We start from the raw sequence: 21,375 nt of genomic DNA, 5'->3' as shown, positions 1-21,375 counted from the left end.
TGTGAATCCTTCATCTTTCACTTGGTGGTCCATATGTGTGCTAAATACAAAAACAAAGAAAATATATTATGGTAACAAATAACAGACCACCTACAAAGTCAAGATTAAAACAAGTTACAGAGACATGTTTCAACAATCAACAATGACGAGTTCATACACAAAACCATTAAATTCACTAATCATGTTCTTTATTTCCTTTCGTTAACCTTTATTTCTTTCACCACTTTGACAAGTTCAAAATGTTTTTATTTTTAATTTATTCTTTTATATCTTTATCCTAGAACCGGGTAAATTACGTTCTTTTGTATCCTACTCTCTTATATCGCTATATATAAAATATTTAAAATTTAAAATTCTAAATTAAGAAAATTATATTACTATTGTTCACACATCCAAGTCCACGAAATACTATTATTTATATCATTTTTACGTGTATACCCATTTATTTTGGGCTATATGTCTATGATGAATATTCAAATGAATTCAACTTTTAAGTTGAGATTCAAGGGATCAATCAGAGTGCGACATGTGGTGCGACAATAATATGTGATTGAAATTTTTTTTTTAATTTTTTTTCAAACACATGTGATTGAATTTGACATGCAATAAATCACATGTGATTCTGCATAAAAAAAAATTGAAAAAAAAATCTTGAAAAAAAATTTTTGATTTTTTTTTCAATCACATGTGATTGTCGCGCCACATATCGCACTGATTGATCCCTTGTATTTCAAGAAAAATGTTGTATTCACATGATTACAACTCCCTATGAGGATATATATATGTCGAAATTTAACGAATTTTAATCGTATATGGTATATGTATTCTATGTATATATTGCCCTATATTGTGTATGCTTAATCTAAAAAATCAATTTATGCTTCAAATATCCTTTTTATCTCGTTCCTTTTAGGGTAATTGATTATGATTACTATGGATGGCCAAAATAATGGTACTTGATGTGGGTATTTAAACATTACTAATCTCTGTTTTGATGATTGTAATGATTAAAAGATAAATTACACTTAGAAATTAAGTCCATGCCCTCGCCCTCACACATCATGTTTCAGGGTCAGTGAGGAGTTTTACCGTTCATGCCTTCAGATTGAACCGAGTTTCATCCTGTGCAGCAGTTGGGGGCAGGTAATGCAACTGCAAAGGGATGAACGTGTGAGTGGTTAAGTCCCCGTGGGTAATCACGTACTGCTATTAATAAATCACTTAGAAATTAAGTAAACACAAGTTCATAAAACTATATTTTTCTAACAAAGAATCGACACGTAAAATAGTCAAAATACCAAAGTTGTTTTTCGCCGGCCCTCTATGGCTCGGTCTTCAGTTGGATCGCAGGTTGACCGCAGTCGGCTCCGACTGAAATGTTTTTTTCAAACTAATAGACTAAATTATGTATCGTGATAAGGGTCGATCCCGAACCCATCACTCTATTTCGCATTGTAAACGTTAAGTAACGACAAGTATAATCGAAGACCCGTTAGTCTGTACCAAGACGTGGGCTATATACCTACTATGGTCATATTCCCTCGCATAGAGAATCGGTCGGGAAAAATACTTTGAAAGAGACGGTTAATGGTAAGTTGAAAAGAGCGGGGCCTAGAGGTTGATTGGATGGATCCGTCTCGTGTTGTACATTAGGTTTGGTTCCCGTTTTTAACATTGTAATATTCGGTTTTGTTTGGAGTTTGTTATTAAGGTTTTTTCGGGTTGTTAAGGAGGCTTGTTTATACATAGTTTTTGTTTAGATTGTTGCTTTCTATATGCGCGCTTCCCCATTTCTCTTAACCAACCTTGGTTGATTCTAGTATAACGGATTACTCATTTATCATGTCAATAATTAATCACTTATAAACTTTGAAGAATTTACACTTAAAATGAAATAATCTGATCAATATACTTGAGACTTGAGAGACTATTTTATTTTATTTATTTATTGAAAAGGCACTGCTTTAGATACTATACTTCCACAAATTACATTATCTCTAAACCCATATCTTGTATCAAACCAACACAAAGGAGACAAATACGAGTACATGCATATATGTTGCACTGTGTCCATTTACATTGTAAATCTAACGTGAAGAACAATCCATGACTACAAAATATCAGAACCCATTATCGATTAATGATTGATTGTTTGCGTTCACATGATGCATCATTGTACTCAAATGCTCATGGTGTGAACGATTTGTCAAATAATTGAAGACTTATGACATATGGTCCTACTTCAAGTGATTGACCCTTGACCTTGACCTACATGCATGTTTTTAAGCTAAATTACATTTCATAAACTGTTCTAATTCGAACTCTTCCAATATCTTGATTCTTGTCTCATAACTTGTGTATTAGCATCAACTCAATAACATCACGGATAATGACAGATTTGACAAATTTTAGTTTCCAGTAATCATTTTTACAGTAAATCGAATTAATGGACAAAATGAATTTTATCTTTTGTTTGCAGTGGCGAATCTTGATGAATTATATATTGTATGAAATGTAATTTTATATTGTTTGAATTATATATTGTATGAAATGTAATTTTATATTGTTTGATTATGGCGTATAGTATTTATTAAGAGATTTGATCATGCATTAACAAGAATTTATTATTACATATATGTTGTTGATAAATTAAAATAGCAAAAAAAAAAAAAAAAAAAAAAAAAAAAAAAAAAAAAAAAATATTAGCATAGCAACAACATAAGCATTGATTAAACAAACTTCAGTTACATCCAATTCAAAAACATCAACTGGACCAAAACCAAATAACCATAATTTACACTTATTCGAAACATAAAAAAGCAACAATCCATAAAAAAGAAAACCACACTTGCAAACTTATGTACAAACAGATCAAACCAAATTCATAAAATACCTCATAACAACTTAAATAGCTGTAATTATACCAACTTCAATGTAGTACCAAACTGCTTTTGAAGCCGGTCGAAATCAGCATACTTCCTAATCGCTATCTTTCGCTTCTTAATTTCAATTAATTTGTCATGAAGGCACCAAGGGAAACTCAGAAAATGTTCGCGCGACATATCCTCATTGTACCGACCCCAGTAAGCGGGATGATACGTCACATGATACCATGCTGAAGCTTTTGCGTACATATTATCATCAGTGACATCAGCATCACCTCGTCCTTTTCGAAACCAGTTTCTAGCTTCCTTCCTTAACGACCTCACAGCCAAACTAACGGCTTCAGCATCGTTTCTCCTATCAAAAGATCTCGACATTTTCAAAATACTACCACTTAAAAGTTCCGCCTCGGTTTTAATCCCGTAGTAGTCCATTAAGTTACCCAACTTGTAATCGTAATCCGTTTTAAATTCAAAAGCATCGTCAACATAATCAAGAAACCCGTCTACTTCCATGTCTTGGTCATATGTTTGCCTAGCCACCTCACGTGTAAAAGGGTTGACCGGGCTGTTTTTGGGCGCGATGTCTTTGACTTCCCGAAAAAGCTTCCCAATTACGCTTTGTGATTCGTATGTGGTTTTGTCGGGTTTTTCCATGAAATCTGGATACTCCTTGACCCGGAGCTCCGCGGGTATTTCGGCTGGGACACCCGTTTTGGGAAAGTCAACAGCAATTGAGAAGAGCTTTGCGAGCTCGACACATGGATAAGCCATTGCTTTCTGAGGTTCTCGATCTGCAAAGACTGTGTGGGCGTTTGCGATTATTCCAAGACTGTCGTTGACTATGTAATTTGTGAAATACTCCTCAACTTCCTGAAGTAGATAACAAAAATAATGAAATATGTTAAGATTTGTAAACCTTTGTAAGCAACTAAATGTGGCATAATGGGCGGTTTAGTAATCAGTCTGTGCCTTGGTCGGGTCAAAGGGGCCAGGGACAGGTCAAGTTGGCTCGCTAACGCTTATCATTGGGCTGGTTTCATTCTCATCCAATGTGTTTGGATTGTGAGTTTAGGACTTTAGGTTCTTGATAAGGGTATCAAACCCAAGAAAATAGGCATCAGCCAAACCCACCTAGGGGTTGGATTTACATATTGATACCCATTACACTAACAAACCTAACACCCCCTGAATTAACATAGAAATACAGGTCAAGTTTGCTTTTTATAAATGATTAAAATAGATAAAATTATTAAATGTAAGTTTAATAATTTTCAGGAGAAGAGAGTTATGATGCTATTGACTTTTGATGCATAACATTGCCTTCGCAATTAGTCTAAATTTTTATTACTTTTAAAGCTACAAAAGATTAAAGTCTAGTAGGGTAATATTAACAATGTTATTTATTTTTCCTCAAAAAAAAAAAATTGTTGGTATTACTGTACTAATTAACATCTTGTAGCTTTAAAGGTAGTACACATTTGAATTAATTGCATCAACAATGTTATTGACCATAAAATGTTGGCAGGTTGACACTCAACTAGTCAGAATATACCTTGTACTTGGGCCATAATTACCACCCTTCAAGCAAGACATTAAGCTCCATATTTTAACAGATAACATCATAAAGATACATAGATGAATAATAAAAAAGACAACTTTGATAATAGAAATAAGCAGAGAGTTCAAAAAGCGATAAACTTATAACATATCGAGTAAAGCTTTTGTACCTCGATTGTGACATCATGATCCTGTTGCTTACTTGGCGCCGGTGTATAATCCATTGGCTCAAATTGCTTAGGTGGAATAAGATCAGGGTCCCAACAAACAAAGTAAATATCACCATCCAAATCACTTCCTGAGCATTCGTTCGGATGAGGCCTGTAGTTATTTTCAAACATAGCGGAAAAAAATATATAAGCCGAAATATATCATAACAATTAAAAAAAAAAAAAAACATTAATTTCATATAAACAGTATATTTTTACCTTGGTCCTTTTTGCGGAAAAACAACACAATCCACCATATGATGTAACGCGCGAACATCAACCGCCTTCAAGACACGAACATCACCAGGATGCAAACACGGGTTTTTAGCAACCACAACTTTCCCGACGACAATTTTGTGATGCTTCGAGCCAAATCCGCTATTATCGTCAGAAAACGGCCTACTTGGCGCACTAGAAAACTTCACAAAAACTTCACCATATTCAAGTGTTCGGGTTTCATCTAAACATCCCATCATCGCTCTTCCTTTAGGAACATATATTCGCGTTTTAGTACGCAATTCAAGCAACTTTGTTGCACGAAAAACTTGCAACATCATTGAAAGAAACGGTTCCGCGTTAGGTTTATAACCACACGCAAGCATTTCCTTCATAATGTTTGTATTCTCTCCGGGTGACATTAAATCTAACGCCTCTTGGGCCTTCAACGGTTCTTTTAAAACAGCATCTAAAAGGTCAACCACTTCTTTTTGCTTCTTTTCGAAAATGTGATCCGGGATCCCAAGGGTCGAAAGAAGCGTGATGAGCTGGCGGTTCATGTAACAAGGCTGGTACTTGCTGATTGCGAGAATATCGAGTTTCGTGTTGTCTGATTCAAATTTGGACATGCTCGGTCTCAATGATAATTTCTTCGTTGAAGTTGGATCTATTGCTACGACGCCTTTGTACCCGCCGTATCGAATTTGAAAAGCGGACGGCATAAAATCATAACCGCATTTATTGGTAACTTTTTTAGCAAATTCTTCTGATATTTTCCCGATTCCGTCCGAAAAAACGTACTTAGTACCAGAACGTACAGTTTCTACATCATAAATCCTTTCAACTTCATGATGTGCAACGCTTAAACTTTCCTTCGAAGAACCAAAACATTGCCCGAGTCGCGCAGCATATTTCGCGACGTTTTTAATACTACTAAAATCGCCCATCCATTCCCTTATACCGGCAGCGTTAAGTCGACCCGTTGAAGCAAACATCCAAGCAGAATTATCGCGTAACTGACTTGAAGAAAAAGCGAGAAATTCAAACTTTTTATCACCAATGGCAATACCATTTTTAAGAACCGATAAAATCCTATTATAGATGGCGGTTCTGCTATCGCCGTTTTGATTAGTTACACGTGGGGATAAATCCGTTGAATATAGTTTCTCTAGTTCCTCATCCAAAAACGATACACGAAGAAAATTATCCATATAATCTGCGTAATGGCGTAAAACGCGATTTGAAACGTTAACCTCTGGCCCACAGAAATACACTTTTGAAGGTGTTATTTGAACCCGTCTAACATATACAAGACCAGAGTCTAATGAGATAGTAGGAGATCTTAGCCTATTCTTTTTTTGGTATTCTTCGATAATCCACCTAACGGGATCATAACAACAATCTTTTAGGTAATACAACTTCTCGAGAACGTATTCAATGGCACCAATGTCTCTATTCTGCGGATCCAATAACTGAAAGAACCTAGAACCAAGTACTGGTCCTGGTACGCAACCATGCTGAACTAAGGCACAAATCTTGAAAACTATATTATATGGCAGATATGAACCTCGGGGAGGACCAACTATCGGAACAAGATCCAAATTTTCAGAAAAACAACAACCAGACACCAAGTTGAACGGACGTTTACTTTCTTCAAAGTACGGAAAATAGCGACTGAGGTTAGGGAGTTCATCATTATGTGATAGTTCCAAACAAAGATGAGAGGCCTGGCCGATGGAAGAAGATGGAGTAAAGTCGGTTGTTCTAACCCACTGATCATCGGGAGTTTCTTTATAAAAGTTATACTCGTTGTTTTCAAGTTTCTTATATATACGCGGCGCACCAAATAGCTACAAAAATAGACGACGATTGATTTTAATATTAACGTATGATGAAAAATAAAATATAGATAGGAAAACTTAGGTGGTGTTTGTTTTTTAAGATATGGTTTAAAGGTCCGCATGCTGAATGGTGAAGAATGATTGTTTTTAAAGGTCTGCAAATTAGCTTAATCACGTCTGCAAATTAGCTTAATCACGTCTGCAACACTTGGAGCATATTTCTAAGTCTGCGAGGTTGTAGACAAATTAAGAGTATTATTTTATCTTATGTCTTCTAAAACAAAGAGTCTACAGTAAAAACATCTGCGAGCGCAAAAACATAACGAGCGCGAAAACATAAGACATAATAAGATCTGCAGACAGAAACACAAACAACACCTTATATAATTCAGCGCGAAGACAACGACATAATAAGATTTATAAACGGAAAAACAAACAACACCTTATATAATTCATTGTTCAACTAACCTGAATTACAAGATAACTTGCAGGAAGGGAACGCGAAGAATGCAGTTGAACTTGCCAGATATTCTCATATGAGAGTTGCAGCTTGTAACTAGTAAAAGATTTTGAGACACCAAAGTATAACTTCCTTAATCCAAATCCGAATTTCACTGAAGCATTTTTCAGTTCACAAAGAACAGAAAAAACCTCCTTCGACACCTGGCAACCAAAACGAAGAGTTACACCTTCCATTTCATGTGCAAATTGCCTAGGCTTCTGTACAAGGTCTACATCCCTATCCCAAGCCTTCAAATATGACCGATCATACCATAATTGCTTTTGGTTAGCCAAATATTTTATACGGTCCACTTTATCTTTGGTCGTGAATTGAACTCTCGCACGCGCTCTCGAAGCTCCAACTTTTTGTCTTACTTCTAGAGCCTCAATACTGCCTATACCCGTATACCGCTCCAGAGACGCCTTAACGTCATCCGCGGGTACTAACCACGGGTAACCCGAAATGTCAACTGTCTTACTCTTACCCATACAGCAAAAAAGTTTTCAACTGCAGTTTCACATTATACAACATATAATCAGCAACTGTAACCACATGTCCACATTGTAATCACATCTTACATAACTAATTAAATAATGCATAATCTTTTGAAAAATTTACTAATTTTTTAAGCAATTTAAGTATAAACACTTATATACATTGTAATGACATGTCAAAACTAGGGATGGCATCGGGTCGGGTTTGGGCCGGGTTTAGGTAATCCCAGACCCGAACCCGGTTAAGAAACCCTGTCCCAAACCCGGACCCATACCCGTCGGGTCCCATTTACTTACTAACCATCGGGTTATCGGGTTTCCCCACGGGTAAACGGGTATCTCCATCTACTTACTAACACTCGAGTTACCGGGTTTTATCGCGAGTATCGAATATCTTTGATAATACATATTCCCATTCACCATGCGTCTATTTCAATTTTTGTTTCAATAATGTTATTAAAATGAGTATTAAATCTAAATGAATATTTATAAATATCGAATGATAGTACAAATACCACATTGTAACTTATATTATTATTGTCAAATTTAATTATTGTTATTAAAAAAATTGGAATCCTCTACGGGTCGGGTGTATGGATTGGGTATACGGGTCGGGTATGCGGGTTTATATCTAAATCCATCTCCATACCCGAACCAGCAAAAAAATTAAAACCATCCCCATACCTAGCCCACGACCCGAATACCCAAACCCGATCCCGACCCAAAAGTGTCGGGTTTCGGGTTCACCCATCGAGTGCGGGTCTTTTTGCCATCCCATAGTCAAAACTTCCTAAGCAATCTAAGTAAATAAAAAATAAATAATAAAAAAAAAAAAAAAAAAAAAAAAAAAAAAAAAAACTTACACCACTAAATTTCTTTGGATCTATATCTATATTCAGTTTGGTGGATGTTTCTTTTATATAGGCGAAAATAAATAAGAAAAGTATACCTCCCTAAATTTAGCAACTTACCAATTTTGTATATTATCAAGCTATTCAGAAACTTGAAACTGGAAACATAAATTGAAATATTAACTTAGAATCAATTGCAGATCACATATGAAAGTGACAAATTTTACATCAAAGATCAAACATATAACTAGGAGTATAAAATAAGTAACTAATCATTAATAATATTCGAATGAAAACGTTGATATTTAACAGACAATTTAATTTAATTTAATTTAATATAAACATAAACTCCATAATTTATGGGACCTAACAAAACTTTACTCTTATTTTGGCTTTTGCTTTTGAAAAATCCTCACCAAATCAAGTAGATTAATTTTACCCCAAATGACAGTAAAAAGTAGTCTACTTGCAGTAATTAATCAGTAGCAAATGCGTTAACAACTGATGAAAAACGAAGTAACGGAAAATTAATAGTGATGTTATGTAATGGTAAAGAGCGGTGTACCTGCTAGTGAATGATGATAATGATGATGTTCGTAAAGCTTGAATTTTGCTGACTCGGATATATCTCTTTGTATATGTACATATATATCGACTGATAAAGGAGAGTTTAATCGTCAATGGCAAGTCAAGCAATCATGCTTTTCATCTCTTCCAGAAGGTTCTGATTGGTTTGTTGTGTAGTGCGGATGATTCGGGCCTTTTATCCTCGTCCAAAATATTCGAATCCAATACATACAGATACAATTACTCCGTACAACACAAATATAATACAATAATAATAATAAAATAATATAATAATATAAATATACGGAGTAATAAATGAATTAAAATTGAAGAAAGAATAATGTTGATATTAGTTTTTAACTAGAAAAAAATTCGACCGCGAGTTACTGCGTTTGTATTCAACGCGCGGTCGAATTTGGATATATGTTTTTTGGTACCTAATATATCTAATAGGTTGAGTTGTTTGTTGTACGTGTATGTATATGTATGAAATATGGCCCGAAATATTTAGTGTGTTTTTTAACGATGTCCGTTTCGCGCGTAGTTAGTCCCGTTGTGTTCGTTAGATTTTTTCGAGTTGAACGATGATTTCGGAAAAATTTAACTCGCACCGAGCGATATGAAATATAGCCTGAAATATTTAGTGTTTTTTTAACGATTTCCGTTTCGCGCGTAGTTAGTCCTGTTGTGTTCGTCAGATTTTTTCAAGTTGAACGGTGGTCTCGGACAAATTTAACTTCGCACCGAGCGAGAAGATAGGACCCGTTAAAAATTCGGGTGAAATTATTTTCTTTTATTTTAATAAAATTATATATTTACACTGTGATGACCCGTCCAAATCCATTTGGACGAATACATCATTCATTGATTTCACAGTGAGGTACTGACCTCTACATGATACGTTTCGTAAACATTGCATTCTTTTAAAAGAAAAGTACACCATAAATGAATATCTAATTCCAAGGTTTTTGACATCTGATGATTTCTACGTATAGACAATCACCGTAAATAATAGTTTACGATACTACATCCGTTGACAATGCAATCAAAATAAGATACATGGTGATGATTTTGTGAATGCAAAGTTTTCTCGAATAAAGCATGTATGACTCCATGCACATAGCTTGTATAACGTATAAGCAAACAGTGGAAGACTTCTAGGAACCTGAGAATAAACATGCTTAAAAGTGTCAACACAAAGGTTGGTAAGTTCATAGTTTTAATGTTGCGCATAATCTGTATATAAAGGTGGATCACAAGATTTCAGTTGTTTCATCCAGAAACGTTTATCAAAATATTCTACAAGATTGAGCACCCTAGTAACTAAACTTAACGTATATATAATAAGTACCATGTTTTAACATACATGCAACCAACATGTACAATACACGCAAACCAGCGTGTACTAAACTCAAATAGCATACGTCCGCTTTATAGTTCAGGCTAGGGTCTCTATACCTGGAACGGACGGGGATGTCAAGCCCTATGGATCCATATACAACTATTCACGCCCACCAGTTCTTATAACTGGCAGTTACTAGTTACCAAAGCTAAGGGATTTTCGGTTCAAACTCAGTGTAGAATTTAGTATGTAATTGTATCCATTGCGTTTAAAATAAAGTGCATGTATTCTCAACACAAAAATATAGATTGCAAAAGCAATTAAAAATGAAGCAAATGAAACTCACCTTAGCAGCACATAAGGTCATTCACCGAAATGTGACCGAAACTCGGAATGCAAAATAACCGTATATCTCAACCTAGAGAACATATGTTGGTCAATACATGTCTAACAAGCTAGGTCGGGTCATAGTGTATCACAATCCCAATGCTCGAGACCGTCATACAAAAGTTAACAAAAGTCATCTCAAAAATTCAACCTGACTCAATATGATCTTTAAATCTATACATGTTTATTATATTAACATAGTATAAGTTTTGATAGTTGAACGAATTATAGTTTATCAAACTCAAAACATTATTCATTTCAGGAGTTATATTATATTTGAATGATCATGGCAATTGAATATATTTTAACATTTCATATAGTTTCCCAATACTTGTAAAATCAGATTATAGTGTTTATAAAGTTTTAAAACATGATAAGACAGTCAACTTTGACAATTGATCAACAAAAAAAACGTGCTTTATATAGAAATTTATTTACTATATTAGTAATATCTAAAAATCCAATTTATCAATTTCATAGACAAGTTGTTTAAATATTAATTTACAGTTTCAAACACAATTTCAATTAACGTCAAACATAATTCAGTTGACCATATCTTTTAATCCGTTCATCGAAATCACGCGATTTCTAAATGAAAAGTTAATAATTTTTTGCCAGCTTTCCAAAAACATGCATATCATATACTTTATATCAGTAGCATATGTATCAAATTCGTGATTCATCATAAACAATCTAACGACAAAATTAAAGCATACGAACATGCATAAACATATATACTCGAGCACTAGACATGGATACACTATTAATATATAAAAGACAAGATATGAATGCTCACATATCAATATTGTGATTCAATATTGTAGGAAAGTATGTAGACACAACGGAGATGGTAAACACTAGTTTGACCTCACGAGCTATACCCCCTGTAACGACCCTGGATTTTCCAACGTTTATTTATTAATAATTGTTATTATTAATACTTGTGATTTAACGAATGTATTTTATTACATTTACTCGTTACCATGATTGATCATACATGACTTTTGAATGCCCGAAACATCCTTGTGACATACGTACACTACACGAATAATATTTTAAGATATTATTTACATTCATGATTAAGTTTTATTAATCATTTTAATTAACTATGGTTACTAGTTAATTACTTGGGCTTTATTGGATTAATTTGTTAATTAATGGAACTTGGGCTTTTATTTGTATTAGTGGACTTGAAAGCCCACCCTACTTCTTTAATGGACTTGTTAGCCCACTCAACTTAACTAAATGGACTTATTAGCCCAATTACACATGTAAGTATCATTTAAGTTACAACTAGATGGATTAAATTCAAAGAGAATCTAGTTACTTGTTCTTTCCATAAAAACACCTCTAATATCCATCTTTTTAGACTTTTACATGCATTAAACTAGTGGACTTTTTCCTCCTCCCTTCTTGGATGCAAACCGTCACCTTGGGGTTGTATATGGCAGAGTTCTTTTCATTTTACTTGTTACTTCTTTCACTAAGCTCATTTCACTTCATACACACTTACTTGCTACTTCCATTTTCTCTCCTTTTTTTCTCTCCATTCTTGTAAGTAACAAGGCTTAATTTCTCTTCCTTTTTCTTCACTAAAACCGTAGCCCAACACCCCTTAAATCATCATTCTTTGTTGTTGTTTGTTACTTGTTCTTGGATGTTGTTAGTTACTTGTCTTGTTAGTTGTTATTTACTTGTTACAAGAATCAAACTACCTAGTTTAATTCTTCATAATATCTTGTATTTACAAGAACACACAAGAACTTAACTTACTAGTTATGTTCTACATTTATTGTTTTAAAAGATTGTAAGTTCATGAGTTAGTATCATACTTGTGTTCATGAAGTAAACTTAAAAGTTTACTTTCTTAAAGATCAATCTTTGGTTTGAATCTTTAAAGTATGAAACCCATGAACTTATTACTTGTTTATTTAGTTTATTTCTTTGTATTATGCACTTTAATTCATGTTTGTTAGTTTAAATGGTCAAGTATTACAAGTTAGTCTTGATCTCATACTTTCTTGAACTAAAGTTAACTTTGAAAGTTCAAGAACATGTAAGTAAGCTTTCTTTAACTATAACTTTGTACACTTATGTTAGGTCTAGACTTTTGGGTCTAGGATCTTCAAGATCTAACTAAGAACTATGTTCTACAACTTAAGATCTTGATTTCATAAGTTTACTTTCAAGTTTGTAACTTATTATTAGTTTTAAAGTTCATGTATGTGTTAGATCTAAGACTTTGATGTAACTTTGGTTCATCAAACTTCATACAACTCTTAAGTGAGTTTTGCAACATGTCTTAGACTTACACTTGTGTCATAATAGTCAAAACTTGGTTAATATTACTTTTATAGTTCATGTATGTGTCGGATCTAAGACTTTGATGTAACTTTGGTTCATCAAAACACTTGCAACACTTAAATGAGTTGTGCTACATGTCTTGGACTTATACAAATGTTATGATGGTGAAACCTTGGTCAAGATGATGCAAACACATCAACGAGTTGTACACTTGAAGCTATATGCATCAAGGATGAGAACCGTGATAAGCATCGAGTACCAAGAACCACCGGAACCTACTGTTTTACTGTTTCTGTGTCTGACCCATACGACCTGGGCTACTATAAAGATGATTTTCAGATATCTCTATTCGAGTAGATAACTTTTCATTTAGGACTCGTCCTAATCCGAGTTACGGTTTAGGATTTATGGCCCTCCGATCGTCACTATGTCCTTTTAACGTTGTGCTGAAAATTCTGACCTACTCGCACTTAGACCGTCGCCACGGTCAAACGAAGACGAGTTTGCTTCTGGAATTTTTGCCACAATTAGAGGACTCATATATGGAGCCATGGCCACTGGTTTCACCTTATTTCAGTAGGTATAGAGGCCGTGGTGACTGATCGAACTCAGCCTTTGTTTTAAACTCTATACTTGAAAGAAACTTACTTTACACCTTTTGTTTAATGATGAATGATGATGACCCTTAAGACCTAATTTACATACATTTAAAACTTTTGGGACGATTTACTGACTTAGTACTATTTGACTTAGGTTGAGGACTTTCCGGACCTACACACTTGCTTATTTCCCGAGTCATACTTTACCGCTACTTTATCATTGTGAGTTATAGCATTCCCTTTTTACTTTAACTTATTTTGGGAAATGAGAATACATGCGCATTTTATGTTTTACATACTAGGCACGAGTACTTAAACTTATATATGTGTGGGTAATATAACGGCATAAACATTCCCTTTAGCTCGGTAACGTTTAGTCATTGGTTTTTGAACCGGTGAACGCGAATCTTAGATATGGATCCATAGGGTTTGACATCCCCACTCGGGCTAGTAGCGCTAGCATTTAACGGGTGTTTAATATGTAGTGACCCGAACTTTTCCATGTTCTTATATATTAAATGAAATTGATATTTACATGATTAAATGTTTCCAACATGTTAAGCAATCAAACTTGTTAAGACTTGATTAATTGAAATAGGTTTCATATAGACAATTGACCACCCAAGTTGACCGGCGATTCACGAACGTTAAAACTTGTAAAAACTATATGATGACATATATATGGATATATATATATAGTTAACATAATATTATGATAAGTAAACATATCATTAAGTATATTAACAATGAACTACATATGTAAAAACAAGACTACTAACTTAATGATTTTGAAACGAGACATATATGTAACGATTATCGTTGTAACGACATTTAATGTATATATATCATATTAAGATATATTAATACATCATTATATCATGATAATGTAATAATTTAACATCTAATTTGATTTAATAAACAATGGGTTAACAACATTTAACAAGATCGTTAACCTAAAGGTTTCAAAACAACACTTACATATAACGACTAACGATGACCTAACGACTCAGTTAAAATGTATATACATGTAGTGTTTTAATATGTATTCATACACTTTTGAAAGACTTCAAGACACTTATCAAAATACTTCTACTTAACAAAAATGCTTACAATTACATCCTCGTTCAGTTTCATCAACAATTCTACTCGTATGCACCCGTATTCGTACTCGTACAATACAAAGCTTTTAGATGTATGTACTATTGGTATATACACTCCAATGATCAGCTCTTAGCAGCCCATATGAGTCACCTAACACATGTGGGAACCATCATTTGGCAACTAGCATGAAATATCTCATAAAATTACAAAAATATGAGTAATCATTCATGACTTATTTACATGTAAACAAAATTACACATCCTTTATATCTAATCCATATACCAACGACCAAAAACACCTACAAACACTTTCATTCTTCAATTTTCTTCATCTAATTAATCTCTCTCAACTTCTATCTTCAAGTTCTAAGTGTTCTTCATAAATTCTACAAGTTCTAGTTTCATAAAATCAAGAATACTTCCAAGTTTGCTAGCTTACTTCCAATCTTGTAGAGTGATCATCCAACCTCAAGAAATCTTTATTATTTATAGTAAGATATCTTTCTAATACAAGGTAATACACATATTTAAACTTTGATTCAATTTTTATAACTATAACAATCTTATTTCGAGTGGAAATCTTACTTGAACTTGTTTTCGTGTCATGATTCTGCTTCAAGAACTTTCAAGCCATCCAAAGATCCTTTGAAGCTAGATCTATTTTTCTCATTTCCAGTAGCTTTATCCAGAAAACTTAAGGTAGTAATGATGTTCATAACATCATTCGATTCATACATATAAAGCTATCTTATTCGAAGGTTTAAACTTGTAATCACTAGAACATAGTTTAGTTAATTCTAAACTTGTTCGCAAACAAAAGTTAATTCTTCTAACTTGACTTTTAAAATCAACTAAGCACATGTTCTATATCTATATGATATGCTAACTTAATGATTTAAAACCTGGAAACACGAAGAACACTGTAAAGCCGGACATACGCCGTCGTAGTAACACCGCGGGCTGTTTTGGGTTAGTTAATTAAAAACTATGATAAACTTTGATTTAAAAGTTGTTCTTCTGGAAAAATGATTTTTCTTATGAAAATGAAACTATATCCAAAAATCATGGTTAAACTCAAAGTGGAAGTATGTTTTCTAAAATGGTCATCTAGACGTCGTTCTTTCGACTGAAATGACTACCTTTACAAAAATGACTTGTAACTTATATTTCTGACTATAAACCTATAATTTTTATGTTTAGATTCATAAAATAGAGTTCAATATGAAACCATAGCAATTTGATTCACTCAAAACGGATTTAAAATGAAGAAGTTATGGGTAAAACAAGATTGGATAATTTTTCTTGTTGTAGCAACGTGAAAATTGGTAACAAATCTATATTAATCATATCCTAGCTAACTTATATTGTATTATACATGTATTCTAATATATTATGTAATCTTGGGATACCATAGACACGTATGAAAATGTTTTGACATATCATATCGACCCATGTGTATATATTATTTGGAACAACCATAGACACTCTATATGCAGTAATGTGGGAGTTAGCTATACAGGGTTGAGATTGATTTCAAAAATATATATACTTTGAGTTGTGATCTAGCCTGAGACGTGTATACACTGGGTCGTGGATTGATTCAAGATAATATATATCAATTTTTTTCTGTACATCTAACGTTGGACAACTAGTTGTAGGTTACTAACGAGGACAACTGACTTAATAAACTTAAAACATCAAAATGTATTAAAAGTGTTGTAAATATATTTTGAATATACTTTGATATATATGTACATATTTGTTATAGGTTCGTGAATCGACCAGTGGCCAAGTCTTACTTCCCGACGAAGTAAAAATCTGTAAAAGTGAGTTATAGTCCCACTTTTAAAATATAATATTTTTGGGATGAGAATACATGCAGGTTTTATAAATGATTTACAAAATAGACACAAGTACGTGAAACTACATTCTGTGGTTGAATTATCGAAATCGAATATGCCCCTTTTTATTAAGGCTGGTAATCTAAGAATTAGGGAACAGACACCCTAATTGACGCGAATCCTAAAGATAGATCTATTGGGCCTAACAAACCCCATCCAAAGTACCGGATGCTTTAGTACTTCGAAATTTATATCATATCCGAAGGGTGTCCCGGAATGATGGGGATATTCTTATATATGCATCTTGTTAATGTCGGTTACCAGGTGTTCACCATATGAATAATTTTTATCTCTATGTATGGGATGTATATTGAAATATGAAATCTTGTAGTCTATTGTTACGATTTGATATATATAGGTTAAACCTATAACTCACCAACATTTTTATTGACGTTTAAAGCATGTTTATTCTTAGGTGAATATTAAGAGCTTCCGCTGTTGCATACTAAAATAAGGACAAGATTTGGAGTCCATGTTTGTATGATATTATGTAAAAACTGCATTCAAGAAACATATGTTGATGTAATATATTTCTATTGTAAACCATTATGTAATGGTCGTGTGTAAACAGTATATTTTAGATTATCATTATTTGATAATCTACGTAATGCTTTTGAAACCTTTATTGATAAAATAAAGGTTATGGTTGTTTTATAAATGAATGCAGTCTTTGAAAAACGTCTCATATAGAGGTCAAAACCTCGCAACGAAATCAATTAATATGGAATGTTTATAATCAATATGAACGGGACATTTCAGTTGGTATCCGAGTGTTGGTCTTAGAGAACCATAAAATTTGCATTAGTGTGTCTTATCGAGTTTGTTAGGATGCATTAGTGAGTCTGGACTTTGACCGTGTTTTCTTTAAAAATGATTGCTTAACATTTTTGTTGGAAACTTTATATTTTTAACATGTGAATATTATGTGATATATTAATCTCTTAACGTGTTTGATATTATGTGATAGATGTCTACCTCTAGAATAAGTCCCATTAACTCACCTAATAATAATGAAGAGTCAAATGTAAATTGGAATGATTCGTGGACTGATTCACAAGTTCCCGAAGAGGAACCGGAAGAAGAGTCGGAACCGGAAGAAGAATCGGAACCGGAAGAAGAATCGGAACCGGAAGAAGAAATAGAACCAGTGGGGGAAATAATAAAACGGTTAAGTAGAAGAAAATCCTCAACCAACCGACCAAAGTTAATTATGGTCAATGGTGTTTCCGCCAAGGAAGCAAAGTATTGGGAGGATTACCAATTCTCCGATGAATCGGATCACGACAAGGATTCCGATAATGTTATAGAAATTACCCCAACACAATTTAATAAGGTAAAAGAGAACAATAAGGGAAAGGGCATAAAAATAGAGAAATTTGATTCCAAACACGATGAACTTTATATGTATCGTCAACACCCGTATTTCTTAAGTTGTGATAATAACCCGGGAACCTCTAAACCACCAGGTTTTTCTAAACCAATGTGGAAAACGACGGCTCGTATTAGGGGAACATCATATATCCCTAGAAACTTGGCAAAACGAACCAAAACTGAAGAAGAAGAAACGAGCGAGTCGGAATAAGATAGTTGTATTCGTGTGGTGTAATATATGTAATATAGTGTGCTTATGCTTTATGATATATGTAAAAATTGCTTGTATTAATAAGTATTTTTTTTATGAATCTAACTCTTGTCTATTTTACAGTATAAAAACACAAAATGGATAGACAACCCAATATTTTAAGAGACCTACCAGGAGACATGATTGATGAAATCTTGTCTAGAGTCGGTCAGAATTCCTCGGCACAACTATTTAAGGCGAGATCAGTTTGTAAGACATTCGAAGAACGTTCCAAGAATGCCTTGATTTATAAAAGGCTTTCGTTCGAAAGATGGGGGATATCACATTGGGAAATCTATAAGTTACGATGTGTTTACTTTGACGCATATATTGCGGGGAACCCAAATGCTATTTTACGCAACGGGTTAAGAAATTATTTTGACTCAATATATCCGAATATAGGACTTTGTGATTTAGAAAAAGCGGCTAACATGCAACATAAAGAAGCATGTTATGCTTAGGGGTTAGTAATGTTCGCTTCTCACCAAAGTGAGAACAAGAACATCGGGCTACAACTATTAAACAAAACGTTCCCACAAGTGACAGAGTCGGTAATTGGGGTAAGAAATGAGGTTTTTAGGTTATTACGAGACTGTTGGTCATTACGTAACCTTCATCCTTTTGACGACGTTACAACACATTGTCTTACTATCGGTCACAACGGTTATGTTCCACAAAACCAAGGAGGGGAAGTGGTATTAGTAAAACCAGAATGCATGACTTGTTTCTGGACGTATGAATTACGTGTCTTTATTGCCTTTGCTGAACGCCTTATTTATTAACTAGAATTATCTTCGCAACTACTTTGTATCAAAGTTTTATGTGCTATATTTCATGCTATATGTAAAAAAAAGCGGTATTGTAAGTTTGCAAGTTATTGTATAAAGGTTTGAATATGATATATATATTTTTTGATTAGTTTTTCATATAGAATTGTAGTAGTTGAAATGGTATGTTAGCTACTAAGTATGAACTTAACGGGTAGGTACTACCCGAATTAAAGAGTATAAAACGCTAATATGAAGAAAGAGCTTTTATAAATAAGTTCATATTACGCTACGAAATACTATTGACTACTCTTGATATTCTATATGATTAACTCGTTTCATTTGACTATTTTGAAGGAAATGGCACCGACTACTCGATACACCTTGAATATGAGCGAAGAGGAATTTCGTGCCTTTCTTGCTTCAAACATAGCCGCAGTACAAGCTGCGCTACATACCAACAATAACTCCGAATCTAGCAATGCAGCTAACGTCGCAAGAAATTGTGATGACCCGGAAATTTCGACTAAATTTAAACTTAATCTTAAATGATTAATGATTTCGACACGATAAGTAAAGTATGTAAAACTGAATCTCAAAAATTTTAAACTATTCAAATACCCTTCAGTTGTTCTCAACGATTCGCGAACCATTATATGTAAATAGATACATATATATACTATAACTTGAAAACGTAACAAAGTTTTAATTGCATGTTACCGTACATTAAACTTATTGGTTTATATATCTATTTGAATATATATGATTTCAAGTTATTTAGTAAACGATAGTAACATTCGATTATTGATTCGATTGATATTTAGATAAGTTAACTAAAACATTTAAGATGAACAAGTAAAACACTAATTTGCTGCAGTATTTTTAAATTGCTACAGTACCCAAAATGCTACAGTGTTTTCGAAAATCACTATTTGCTACAGTGAAATTTACTTTGCTACAGTGAATTGCTACAGTAAAAATTGACTTTGCTACAGTGGAAAAATGGGCCATGCGATCGCATGGCCAATGGCCTTCAGAACCATGCGATCGCATGGGGTCTGGGGACAGGCCACACCTATAAAAACTCGATCATTTTGCTTCTGTTTTAACATATATTACTCCGTATTTATTTTATTTATTTATATTATTATTATTATTATTATTATTATTATTATTATTAAGATTATTATTAATCTTATTATTTTTATTATTAGTGTTATTATTTTTGCGATACAAAAATAATAATGTACATAAAATATTACGACTGAGTGCTGTCCAAGTAATTTTCAAAACGAGTTTTCGAGCGAGCTAGAGCTAAGGAAAATATGGGTTATTACCAAGGAGGTTATGGGTAATGTTCAGGGGTATTTTTGTGAATCAAACCTCGTGTTTATCATTTCCGATACGTCTACGTGCTTTCCTGCAATATTGTATATCAATATAAAACAGTGAGTTTCATAAAATCCCTTTTACTCTCTACATTTTTAGGCTGAGAATACATGCAAATGCTTTATTAACCGATATACAATATTTATATGTGTGAGTTTCATTTGCTCCCTTTTTAATTGCTTTTGAAATCTATATTTTTGGGCTGAGAATATATGCACTTTATTTTAAACGCAATGGATACAAGTACATACTAAATTCTACACCGAGTTTGAAACGAAAATCCCTTAGCTTTGGTAACTAGTAACTGCCGGTTATAAGAACTGGTGGGCGCGAGTAGTAGTATATGGATCCATAGGGCTTGACATCCCCGTCTGTTCCAGGTATAGAAAGAAACTCTAGCCTGAACTATAAAACAGACGTATGCTATTTGAAGTTAGTACACGTTGGATTGCGTGTATTGTACATGTTGGTTGCATGTTAAATGAGGGGTACTTATTATAGACGTTAAGGCTTAGTTACCAGGGTGCTCATTCTTGTAGAATATTTTGATAAACGTTTCTGGATGAAACAACTGAAATCTTGTGATCCACCTTTATATACAGATTATGCGAAACATACAAACTATGAACTCACCAACCTTTGTGTTGACACTTGTTAGCATGTTTATTCTCAGGTTTCCTAGAAGTCTTCCGCTGTTTGCTTATATGATAGACAAGCTATGTGCATGGAGTCTTACATGGCATATTTTTCAAGAAAACGTTGCATTCACCAAATCATCACCATGTATCTTATTTTGACTGCATTGTCAAAGGAAGTACTGTTGTAAACTATTATTTACAGTGA

General features: G+C 33.6%; 1 protein-coding gene across 1 annotated transcript; it reads right to left on the bottom strand.

Moving 5' to 3' along the window:
* Positions 1-2,702: 2,702 nt before the first annotated feature.
* LOC139845018 (probable RNA-dependent RNA polymerase 1) lies at positions 2,703-9,255 on the bottom strand. Its single transcript, XM_071835234.1, has 5 exons — positions 9,121-9,255; positions 7,177-7,717; positions 4,871-6,717; positions 4,613-4,763; positions 2,703-3,755 (listed from the first exon to the last, which is right to left on the bottom strand). Exons 2-5 carry the CDS (start codon positions 7,696-7,698, stop codon positions 2,919-2,921), a joined length of 3,357 nt encoding a protein of 1,118 aa, XP_071691335.1. The 5' UTR covers positions 7,699-7,717; positions 9,121-9,255; the 3' UTR covers positions 2,703-2,918.
* Positions 9,256-21,375: the final 12,120 nt, after the last annotated feature.

The sequence above is a fragment of the Rutidosis leptorrhynchoides genome, chromosome 4 (genome assembly GCF_046630445.1).
Source record: "Rutidosis leptorrhynchoides isolate AG116_Rl617_1_P2 chromosome 4, CSIRO_AGI_Rlap_v1, whole genome shotgun sequence".
NCBI lineage: Eukaryota > Viridiplantae > Streptophyta > Magnoliopsida > Asterales > Asteraceae > Rutidosis > Rutidosis leptorrhynchoides.
The sequence above is the reverse complement of the archived record's forward strand: the minus strand, read 5'-3'. Positions and strand labels throughout refer to the sequence as shown.

What these genes read in the sequence shown, in the direction of transcription:
- LOC139845018 (XM_071835234.1), bottom strand. Translation starts at nt 7,698, where the DNA reads ATGGGTAAGAGTAAGACAGTTGACATTTCGGGTTACCCGTGGTTAGTA. An exon ending in CAAGTTATCTTGTAATTCAG is followed by an intron (nt 6,718 to 7,176) that starts GTTAGTTGAACA and finishes CTATTTTTGTAG; the next exon opens with CTATTTGGTGCGCCGCGTAT. An exon ending in TTTCCGCAAAAAGGACCAAG is followed by an intron (nt 4,764 to 4,870) that starts GTAAAAATATAC and finishes AAATAACTACAG; the next exon opens with GCCTCATCCGAACGAATGCT.